General features: G+C 39.8%; 1 protein-coding gene across 1 annotated transcript in view; it reads left to right on the top strand.

Annotated features, from left to right (window-relative positions):
* Positions 1-5,642: 5,642 nt before the first annotated feature.
* ptmaa (prothymosin alpha a) overlaps positions 5,643-12,090 on the top strand; it is an 8,308-nt gene continuing 1,860 nt past the window's right edge. Inside the window, exons 1-4 of the mRNA XM_008334972.3 lie at positions 5,643-5,862; positions 9,422-9,493; positions 9,585-9,660; positions 11,374-11,453. Of these exons, the coding sequence (XP_008333194.1) occupies positions 5,818-5,862; positions 9,422-9,493; positions 9,585-9,660; positions 11,374-11,453 (273 nt within the window). The 5' untranslated portion in view covers positions 5,643-5,817. The remainder of the gene's footprint in view (positions 5,863-9,421; positions 9,494-9,584; positions 9,661-11,373; positions 11,454-12,090) is intronic.

Raw genomic sequence — 12,090 nt, 5'->3', positions numbered from 1 at the left:
TATGAGCAAAAACTGCAGTCCTAAGCCAAACATGGAGTGTGTTCGTGTTTCCAATGCCATTATTTTCATATTAATTTTGTCAATAGTACAAAAACAGAAAATAACTGATTTCTTTAGTGTTTGATAGTTAATTAAAAGTTTAATTCAAACCATCATATATCTATGTAATGATATTTAATCAGCAAATTAGACTCAGCTCTTAACCTGTCACAGATACAAAGCAATGGAATTTACATGGAATCTAAGGAGAAAAGCAAAAGCACTACATTTATGAATAATTAAATGCTGTGGTGATAAAACAACATGCACTGTGTCATGACTAAGTTATTACACCATATGAATAAATAATATATGACTTAGCCATGTATCAGTGGTTGTTAGCCAGTCTGTGTCCTGACTCAACCTGGAATTGAACCCTAACCTTCTGCAGACGGGAATGCTATGTACCAATCCAACTATGTAGCAAGTAATTTAATGAAACTATAACAGTTGGTTACTGGCCACAAGCCACCTAACCGTGCTGTAGGGGTAGATGTAGTGGAAGAGTAGTCAGTGTTCCTTCCTTAAAGCAAAAACATCACTGGTTTAATCCTAGTGGTAACGGATGGACTTTATTTTTATTTTATATTCTGTTTCCTCCCACAGTCTTAAAACAGGGAGGGTTAGATTAATTATTCACTCTAATGTGACTGTAGGTGTGAATATGAGTGTGAATGATTGTTTGTCTCTACAGTTGACCCTGCCATTGACTGCTGACTGATCCAGGCCCTCCTGTAGACTGATGGAATTGGCTCCATTACCCCATGTGATCCAAACACTAATGGGTAGAAAATGAAAGAACAAGTGTCAAGGTTTTAATTGGTTTATGATTCCAGCTCTCTGCAAACTACAACACATGGTCAAAGGTACCAGACAGTAACAGGTACCAGTACCAACCATGATTCACAGCAAAGCCAGCTTCTGGGTGTCCTGTCCAATTATTTCATATGAGTGAGTGAGCAGAGATCAGCTACAGTGACCCTGGATGTGGGTGTGGGGGTCAACAAGACAAGGCCAACAAGACCAGTGTGTGTGTGTCTACTGTTAATTAGCATGTTGTCGGGACAAAGCTGAGTTCACTTTTCTGTTTCCCAAGGGAACAATTATTTTCATCTCAACAAATTGATATGAATATTGAAACGGTTTATACATGTACATTAAAAAATATATGTTACATATATGTATGTATTTCCCCTCTACTTCAAGTGACATGGTTAGAAGTTTAGTTCACATATATAATAGAAACCAGCGTGTATATGAATGTATATGTCAATGTGTGTGTGTGTGTTCTCTTTATATGGACACAGAGAGTGTGTTTCTGTACCTGTAAAGGTACCTGGTGTATAGTATGTTACAATGGAAACGTGACCTTTGTAAAAACCAAACCCTGTGACCCCTGGCACAGTGGAACAGTGCTTGGGACTGTTGTTAGGTAATGTATACATATAAGCACATTGAAGATGTATTTTTGTACCATTTACATTTTGAAGAATGTCCAACTGCTAAGCTCCAACACTTAAGCTGCCGGTGCAGTTTTATATTTATCATTTGCTTCGTCAGGAACATACCTTCAGGATTATAGTTCTTTCTCTGCAACAGCTTAGGCAAAATGACAATGATAAATATATGTGTATGTTAAGATGCATTCTCTTTGGAAAGTTGTGAAACTATTGGTCTCCTTTCACTTCCTGTATTGTGTAAATATATATTGTTTTACTTTGTCGATGCAGAAAAAGTTCCATATCTGTGGCACTAAAACGTTACGACAATACATTTTGTATAAAAACAAATAAACACTGGAATTTAAGGAGAGATCAAGTAAAGACCGCTTCAGTGTGCACGTTCACTACCAGGCTAATACTGCCGCCTGCTGTCCAAAAGTTGGGACTACGCGTAACGAATCTTATGACCTTCCGTTCCCTTCTACAAAACAGTTTGAATTTGAATTAACCTCTGTGGATAAGAAACAGGGTTCTCCAAAATTATGTTTTTCTTTTTCAATATAATAAAAAAAAATAAATCTATTATCGTAGCAATGGCTTTCACGATGTGAAAAACTATGTAAAATATATATATATGCACAAATTATTGCTTTCATTATGTCAAAAACGAAATGTAAAAAATATGCATTTGCACAAATTATTTTATTTTATTTTAAGAAAGTAATTTGCTAGAATTGTACGTGTGCTGCGTTGAAATTTGAAACCGCCCTCCATTCCGTTCTGCTTTTAGTCCTTTCTCTCTTTTACCTTCAACGTAAAGCCCCGCCTACATTATGCGGTTACTCTAAATGATTGACGGCTCATTCAGCCATTCACCAGTCGCAAAGCGTCAGCTTTGTGTTCGCTCCAGTACCCCAGCCAATCAGCAGCATTGTTCAACACCACGACGCCATACGGACCCTTCAAGTCGCCATCTTTGTGAGGGACTAACAAAAAACTTAAAAACATCAATGTTCGCGCTTCAACCGTACAGGAAATGTTGGTTACTGAACATGTCTTCTTCCCCCTGTCGCAGGAAGGTTACTTTTCGCCGGAATCAAATTCAAAATTGCCGTTTTATTTCTGTTTCAAGTTTTGTATGGAAACCATTATGCAGCCTCGGCGTAACATTAACATGATTTAAATAGACGTCACACATGCACACATACACACACCCACCTCCTCCCCCTTTTCTCTCCCTCTCCTTCTCACCCCGCACTCTCTCTGCCCCCCCCCCAACTGCCTCTCCCTCCCTCCCTCCCATCCTCCCTATCCGTGTTCCCATTTTCTCCCTGTTTCTGTGTCACTCTGTCTCCTTTTCTCTGAGTAAAACCATTATCTATACATCTTTATCCACAGCACTCTAACTAGTACCAATTTTACTTAACATACTTAATAGATAAACGAGAGTGCAGATACAAACCGGTAACATCCAGGTCAATACACAAAAACTGCTGAAATGATTAAACTATACTATATCATTATGGCAAAAAACTAATTCAATAAATGTTCTGCGAAAAAGGTAGCCATCGTGTAATTATTACCCTTAAATATAAAGTATCAGCAACAAGTGTGGCAGTGTGGCTAGTTGTACTTGTAGCAGTGGTCGCAATTATGGTAATAATATAATTGTAGTTACAGAACTGCTCTTCAGTTTGTGTGTTTACATTACTGGAAAACAGAATTGCAAGTATAATTACTTGTGCTTTTATTTATTTTTTCTGTTCACAGATTTTGACATCTTTTGGCATCAGTGAACGCACTGTTCATAGGTTTCTGGTAATAATAATCATGTGGGTAATCACTTTGTTTAATTGGACCAGGCACCAGCCTCCACCAGTAACTTAAAATCAGATTTGATTGTGTGCAGCACTGCTGCCCTCTGTCTCTGTTTTTCTGTTCTTTACTATTGTCAGGTTTTTTTTTTTATTGAAAGGATCAGCAGTGAAAAATAGACCCAGTAGGTGGCAGTAACACTACTTCAAAATATGAATTACCATTAAAACACAAAGAAATTGTGGTTGGCTTTTAAGTTTTAAATTTAATTCAATCATGTGTAGCTACACTCACAATCTGGCTAAAATCATACAAACGTATATGGCATGTATTCTCGAGCTGAAAGCTAACATCAATGATTTTATTATTCTTTCCCTTTTTAAAGTATCAACATATTATGGCTTTTTCATCCTTAATCCAGTTACACTTTCTCTTCTCCAGTCCCCCGATGAGATAACACTGATTGAAACAAATAATTAATTCAGAATATAAATGCATTACTTGAATTTGGCAATCAGTAGAATTACAGCACCAGTTTTAGCACTAAACTAATGCTTCAGTAATGTACAAAATTAGTCATTCTGCATGACTAATTAGCCAGTAGTGAGCATGACTGAGATAAAACGTGCTGGACTTATTAACGGATTAGAAGTTACATACACCAGCTGCATACATGTGGCAGAAACACAGAGTGTGAGGGTGAGTGTGTGTGGATAAGAGGAGAAAAACTGAGATTCAAAACTGGTATGACACAAAAACAATTCATGATAAAGTACACCCATAAAATATTTGGGATTTATGTTTGGTGTGTGTGGAGGGCGGGGGTTATTAATCTTAACAAAATTTCGACTTTAAACATAATCAAACTACACAGTAACGTACTTACCATAACCTAAACATGACCAACCCTCATAACCTACCCTCAAACTTAACCCTACCCTTGTTATGTCACCAACTACACTGTGTTGTTAAGGAAAGCCTTACCCTAACTGAAACGTCACACAAGGTTAGGATAACATAAAACCAATTTTAAGATCTCCTCAAGTTACCAATTAACTTCAAATTAGTTGACAGATATTTTATTTTTATTCACGATTGTTCTGCAGGATAAAACTGAATTTAAAAAAAAATACTGTGTAACCAGTTTTCATAATGTGACATTGATTTATAGCCATCTCTTGGAACTTGACATATACCTTAACCTTAAACTAACCTAACATTAACTTTTTCAATTCAAATTTATTTGTAATATTTTATCTTCGGATAAACATTAACCGTATTGATCTTTATCAGGCCACAGTTGTATCCTAAAGCCTTAAATTGAATCACTTTAACAGTGGGTCAGAAGGTGGAGAAGATTTGTGTTCATCCAGAAGGTCGCAGGTTAGACATTGGGTAAGATATTTTGTACCACGTGGCTCCTCGCAAAAACAAAACAAACCAAAACCAATGGTTTCTGAAGGAACTCCATATATTTGTAAGTCACTCAACATTCTGCTTAGAGTTATTATTATGTTGTCTATGTTGACGTCTTACATTTCATTGCAATAAAGAGAAAATATAGCCAATAAAATGCAACGTGCCAATCCTGCACAAACCTGATTGTGACAGATACAGTTGTCCTCACTGTAGTTGTCATGATGTTATAAAGCAGTGCATTTGTTAGTTATATATAGTCTCAGTCTCCTGTCATACTCATCACTCTAAATGTTACCTCTTAGGTACGGCTGAACAAGAAGCTGGAACCAGTCTTTAATGACATTGGGTAAAGGTAGACCAAAAGCCCATATACACCAAAGGACGATTCCAAGGCACCTATAGCTCATGTCTACAGCTGACATTCTTACTTTAGGTTTCAGCGCCTAACTACACTTTACAACTGCTGAATGAGATCATAATTTTTACAAAATTATTATCGTGTGCCAACGCCTTACATTCATTAGTAGTGTCTTCCAAAACCATTAGAAATCTTTGGGACCTATGGTCCAGTGGGCTATGAGAGCTATTTCCATTTCCTGTGTATCGTCTATGATTTATCAGAGGGAAGATCCTCCCTTTAGAAGTGACTGTGTAATCAGATTTAGGTCCCTACAGCATTAGTTATATCGAACTACACACACACACGGCTTCAGCAAAAGAGAGAAAGCAAAAAGTGAGAGAAAGAGAGAGAGGGAGAGCAAGAGAGAGAGAGTAAACGGAGAGAGAGAGAGCGAGAGAAAGAGAGAGAGAGAGCGAGCTATTGTTTCCCTCTGACCAATCACAGGCGGAATATTTTCCGACACAGAGGACCAATCAGCGGCAGCGACCAGACACCTTTCGCCTCCCACCGCAGTATAAAATGAGCAGCTCCGGTCTCCCAGAGCCGCCGCTGGCTGCTGTGGACGACATTCGTTTTAAGCTGTTCCACTTCAGAGGACTCTGTTCCGTCTCTTCCCCATTCTTTTCTGTTGCATTTCTTTTCCACGTCTCTTCTGTTTCTACTCTGACAGGACACTAAGTTTTAATTTTTTACATCAGTAACATGGCGGACAGCAAAGTCGAGAGCAGCGGAGAACTGAGCGCCAAGGTAAGGACGAGAGGAGAAGAGATAAGGACACAATAAAGTGCCGTCCTCCATTTATAACCGTGTTACTAATTTGACTATTTTAAGATTGGCTTTGTGCGTGTATCAGCGTGAGGCAGAGTCGAACACTGAACAGCTGATGGATGGATAGATGGATGCTGAGTGTTTTAGAGGTGAAGCTGTTGTTGAAGCGCGTCCATTGAAACGTGTAGGTGAAGCAGCTGTGAGTGAGGATGAGGAGAAGGAGGAGGAGGAGGAGGCAGAGGACGGAGGAGACTGGTGGCTCCTCACTGAATCGGAGCATCTGTCACCTCCTCCGTGTCTCTGTGTGTGAACTCATCACCAGCACCTGACTGAACGGGAAAAGTCAGCCATTTCACGCACTTTGATCGTTAAAACCCCGCCGCCCACTCCCGCTGTTCGTCGCTTAAACTATGGTTCAGTTTTTTATTTAACAATGGACAGCGTGTCCGTGTTTAAATTTAAAGGTCGTGTCTGTACGCGTTGTTCGTGGACGTGAGTGTTTACGCCAAATCTTGATTTCACGACAAAATATTTAAATTTTTTGAGACTTCGATGCGTTAAACTGTAGTAATTAGGACGCGGGCTTCGTAAAATAACTCCAGCATTTCATCCAGCTTAGCTTCACCGGGTTGTAACTCATTCGGTGACGTGACTGAACAATAATCTTAGTTTATTCATCGCGAGCTCCTCCCGAACGCTGCCGAAGATGAGCTCGGCTGCATTCGTGCGTGTTCGTGAGCGGCAAGCGCGGGCACGAAGGCTCTCGGCGTTGATGAGTGAGTGGCCTTTAGTTGTCATTGCAGTCTCTCTCTCTCTCTCTTTCGCTCCCTTCTCTTCGCTTCTTTCTCGTTAGCACCGCCCACTCTCCGTCCTCATTACTGTCCTCATTAATGAGGGTTAATTTAGGGATTGCGAAAGTATTTTCAGCGCGTTCTTATCGGCCGAGGTGTATTGTTCTTCATTTCCGCTGTTGTGTTTTGTCCGGTGTAAAACAAAATGTTCGAGGTATTTAAATACAAGCGGGCGGAAGGCGGGAAAGAACAAAGTGAAGGCAAGTACAGACTGATAGTTTTCGTGTGCGCGCGTGCGTGTGTGTTACTTGAAGCAGCCTTTGCGCTTAAGCTGCGTGTGCACCGGAAGAGGAGCAGGAGTAGAAGGTGTCTGATACATTTACATGCTCACCAGTCCAGCTCCTGTTATAAGATATAATAACCATACTAGCACGTCCGGAAAAAGACGTCTCAAATTGGGGCGGGGCTTCTAATTTTGGGTGTCCTCACATTTGGTTTTTTTTTTTACAGTTAGGAAACAGTTTATCTATGGTTTATGGCGGTTAGGTGGGGATTTTATCAAAAGAATTGCAGAAAACAAGCATGTAAGAGCCACCAAAGTAGAATTTAAGTTGACTTTTTTCCACAAAACGAAATTTTAGGTTATACTACTTAATTATAGACCTTATTAACTTAAGTAAAATGTGATTATATAAAAAAGCCGAAAATGTTGTTTTACATGTCAGTTATTAGCAACAGGCATAAATGACGGGTTATATATTTATGTATATAAAGAATTGAAGCTTTTCCTGCTTGATTCATTTCCTGTGTCTTCCGAGAACCAATGTTGTGCCAACCAACTTGTGAATTATATGCAAAAAAAAGAGAGAGAGACAAAAATCCTCTGAATAAAAGTATACATACAGGGTAATGTATCTTATTCATTGCATTATGTAAAGTGTCTTTGTACAACTTGGAGAAAAAAAAGTTCACTACTGTTTGAGCTGGGCAAACGTGGTTTTCTGAAGTTTTCATTGAAGTGTGGTTAGATGTTACTTCAGAAACAGAAACATCGCCCCCCTCTGTGCAAAATCGATCATGGGTTTTGCAGCCATAACAGCAATGTGAGACAGGATTTGAAAAAAATCATCAACCTTTGTCTTTCACTTTCACTTGTAAAAAAAAAACCTAACCAATATATTTCATTTATTCCTCGTGTTTAATCGACAGATTAATGAAACTTTCACTAGTCGCACAAATAGTTAACGCTGGAATGTGTGTCCCGCTGTGAACAGACAGGCGTGTGTGAACAGGTCGGCTGATGGTGAGTGGATTCTTCTGCGATAGAGGAAGTCAGCATTTCTGCTACTGTAGGTGTAGCAAACGTGACTCGTGGACGCACACCGATGTGTGAACATGGCATAGTAAAGAGTGTGGAAATATTGGTGCATATTTGCCCTGCTGACACACTGAATGGCTGGCACTCTGGTAGACGGGTTGTTTGAGGAACTTTGTCAGATAGGAGAAACATTAACCTGCTCTGGCAGCTGACCTGATTAGCAGAAAGTAGAATAATCAGCTTGTGGGCTGCTGGGAGTTGTAGTCCTCCTGTCTGTGGTTTCTCTGCCAGGCTCCACTCTGACTACAGGGCGGCAGTGACAGACGGTGTCAGGTTTCTAAAGAGATGGGCGGGAGCTATGGTTGAGAATTGGCCAATAGGAGAAGAGCTTTTCGCTGCTTTTACTACGCTAGACTTTAAAAGGAATCTAGAGGAGATTTTGGCGTAGGTGTGGAGGAGGAGGCGGAGGAGCATGGAGGGAGGGAAGTGAAGGAGGGAGGAGGGAAAACACCTCAGAGTTTCCCTCCTTTTTCAGCAGAGCACTTTTTGTGCATGTCTGACATTAATCACTGAGACCAACTCCGGAGACCAGAGCTTGGACAAAACTGGAGCCTAGTTCCTGTTTTCCTGCTGGAACTCGTTCAGTTAATCGTTTTCAAACTGTAATCTAAAATTTATGCAATGGCCGCAATATGTGTACACATCAGATCTGTGAATTATGTTTTGCTGTTGATGATTTACTTAATCCTAATCCTTAAAATTCTATATATAGAGTGATTAATAGTTTCATCATATTCCCTATGCCTTATGTTTAATTTAGCTATTATTGATATGAAAAGGGATTTAACAAATACATGAACATTTACACAAGTTTTGAGATTGTCTGCGAAAAACACCACCTGTTTGTCAATTATCCAGAAGAGATAGTTTAACATTATCCCAGAATTCACACATGCTCACAGAATATATTTACAAAATGCAATTAAATCAAGTGTCACAGTAGAAAATTACAATAGAAATAAACTACACTTAAACCTTAAAGGAACTAAGAACCAGGAACACATTCCAGTGGAACCCCGTGTTTCCATTGGCCTGAAGGTCTGAAGTCCTGGAACTGTTGACATAAATGAACCTTGCAGTGGCTTAAACCCTGGTGTGCCCTTTTTCATAGTGGGTCAGTTTCTCCATGTCTTGCATGTTGACTTTTTTTGGGCAAAAATACAGAGAAATGTTGGGTAGTTCCCTGTTCCTTTCTGTGCAGCATTCCTTTCTATTCCTTTCAATATTCCTTCTTTTGAACAGTGATTATTTTTTAAAGAAAAGAAGTTTTTTAAACCTTTCTTGCATTTCCATTGCTGGATACTGCAGAGAAACATTTTTTTTTCTGATGATACAGTTTATTATTAATGAATTATGTGTTTGTTCTCAGGAGCTGAAGGAGAAGAAACAGACCGAAGAGGCTGAGAACGGAGACGGAGACACTGCCGCCAACGGCAAAACTGTGAGCCACTCTCCTCCTCTGCTCCAGTGGCTGCAGATCATTAAAGCTCCTCTCACAGACATCTAACCCTGAGTGTGTCTCACCTTGTTAGGACGAGGAGAACGGCGAGCAGGAAAACGAGGGAGACGAGGACGTGGGAGAAGAGGAGGACGACGAGGATGGTGAGGGTAGGTGTCCCCACACCGTGCTGAGCAAACAGCCACAGTAAAGGTCACAGCAGCAGCAGCAGTAACAGCTGGTGGACAGCAGACTCTGTGGTGAAGTTTTTCAAAGGGTTGGTTTTTGTGTGGTATGCCAGGTGAACCAGTGCCCACCCCCCCACCAACTCTCTGTGGAAACATATTCATATTTATGACAACAATTTGAATAATACACTGACAGCATGACGGTCTGTGGACAGGAATCATCTGGTCAGCACAGTCTGCTGCCCAGTGGTCAGCAGATTCAGGGCAGAAGGCATGGGACGTGGTCTCCTGTATGTGAACCGTTCCAGAAGGACTTCATTCACATTAACAGTAATTGATTAAAAGGCTAGTGTTCAGGCAGCTGTGAAGTTGTGCAGTGATTTAAGATTCAGCTACATGCTGTCACTTTTGAGGTAAAGTCTCTTCGGGACAAAAAAATGATCACCATGAAAGAAGAAAGTAAATAATCACACGATGTTTTGTGTAACCGCGACACGTGAATAACTGCTGTTACTGCTAATGACACAAGAGCACATTCAAAAAAGCAGTAATGTCAGGTCATTTACGAAAAGCCCTGTTTAGTTTACCAACGAGGCGAGGGTACCATCTGGTGGCCATTCTGTGCAACAGCACAGTGTCCTTGAGCTTGAAACCCAATATCTGTGGACAAAGAGGTTGGATCGTATTTAATTTTTTTAATCTAATTGTAATTAGGCAGTAAGAGGTACGAGAGGTAATGAATTAATCATAAGATATAATTAATAATGAAAACGTTCTTCATTAATGTAATGTCGACATCTTTAAAAACGACCTTATGCTGTTTCTCAAATTGACCAGAGGTAACAAATGTTCAATTGACTCATTCATTGATAACCTATTAAAATGAGTCACGTGTTTTAATTGTCCACCATTGGAATCAGAACAACAGTTATTTCACACATATATCAGATACCGAGAATCATGCAGCAACTACAGTTATTAAACATCACATATTATGGTTTTTAAAACTCCTGTAACTGTAGCAAATGACCCATAGGTGGGTGACTGATGTTTTAAAATAGGCACAAAAACACCTAAAACAAAATAAAGCAAAACAACAATTTATTTGATTAGAAAAGTTTAAAAAAAATAATGTGACATTTGTTTCTTCCTGGGTCAAGTCGCTGTCGTTGTTATGTAAATATTTTCCTGTTCTATAACTGTGACACCACTCTCAGTAGCTCTATAACTAACATATAATACACAACAAACTGTATAAAATTCTTCAATAAAATCAACCTACAGAAACATTTATACATTATTTTTATACATACAAACGATTTGATTTTTGAACATTGGTCCATTACAAAGAAAGATTTTTCTATTTTAGCTGAATTAATAAAAATAGTTTATTGTCATATTTGTCCATTCATAAGTTTCACTGTTCAGAATAATGACTGTGACTCAGTCTTCAGTCCAGTGTTTCAGTCTTGCTGCTCTCACATTAATAAGACAGTGATGTTAGACAGAAGTGACAATCGTGCTGGTTATGTGTGACTGTTATTTTTTAAATAGAGAGCTCAGCACAGTAACATCCAGACAGCTGCTCTGTGCTACTTTGTCACTGTAGGTGCAAACTCTTCACCGCTGTACTGTGTTCTCCACAACACAACAGAAGATCTGCTCTGTTTAACCCAGCAGCACTCTGTGTTTCAGGTGACGAGGAAGATGAGGATGACGATGACCTTGATGGGCCAACGGGGAAGAGAGCAGCCGAGGATGATGACGAGGAGGAGGTTAGAGTTTACTCTCGCTCCGCCTCTGTTCTCCAACAGGGAACACAGACAGTGTGTGTACGGCAGACTGCCGTGTTCACAACGTATATGTATAATCAGATTAAAATATCAACTCTGACCTTGTTTGGCAGCAGACAAGGTCAAACATTTCACAGGGATATTGTGTTGTGGATAATCAGCAGCAGCAGTTTACTAAAGATTACACACAGGTTTGAGTGGAAAGAAGGAAAGAATTGTTCAAGAGCTCATGCAGCGTCACATGTTACTCCATATGGAACACTTGTGTTTTCATTGTTCACGTTGAAAACATGAGTGAACACCTCTGCTGTGAGCTTGTCAATGACGATGACCCTTCCTTAGCGAAGCACATCCTTGTGAATCCACTCCAGCAGAGTCAAGGGGAGAGTCCTACTTTCTACTTAGCATTCTGGGAATTTATAAGTGGAACAGAGATGCAAATGTGTGTCATTATGTGATGAAGAACGTTTTCCCTTCAACATGTTGATGTAGAAGGGATGCTCGGTCCTTCTGCTGCACCTTAGGACATTCAGCGTGCATCCACGTAAACCCTCTGTGGGGGAGAACTGAGTCTTTTGAAGAATCTGAAACATCCAGCACATTTAACAGTCCTTTGGTG

Source organism: Cynoglossus semilaevis, chromosome 2 (genome assembly GCF_000523025.1).
Source record: "Cynoglossus semilaevis isolate Cse_v1.0 chromosome 2, Cse_v1.0, whole genome shotgun sequence".
In the NCBI taxonomy this organism is placed as follows: Eukaryota; Metazoa; Chordata; class Actinopteri; order Pleuronectiformes; family Cynoglossidae; genus Cynoglossus; species Cynoglossus semilaevis.
Note: the sequence above shows the minus strand (reverse complement) of the source record. Positions and strands in the feature narration are given on the sequence as shown.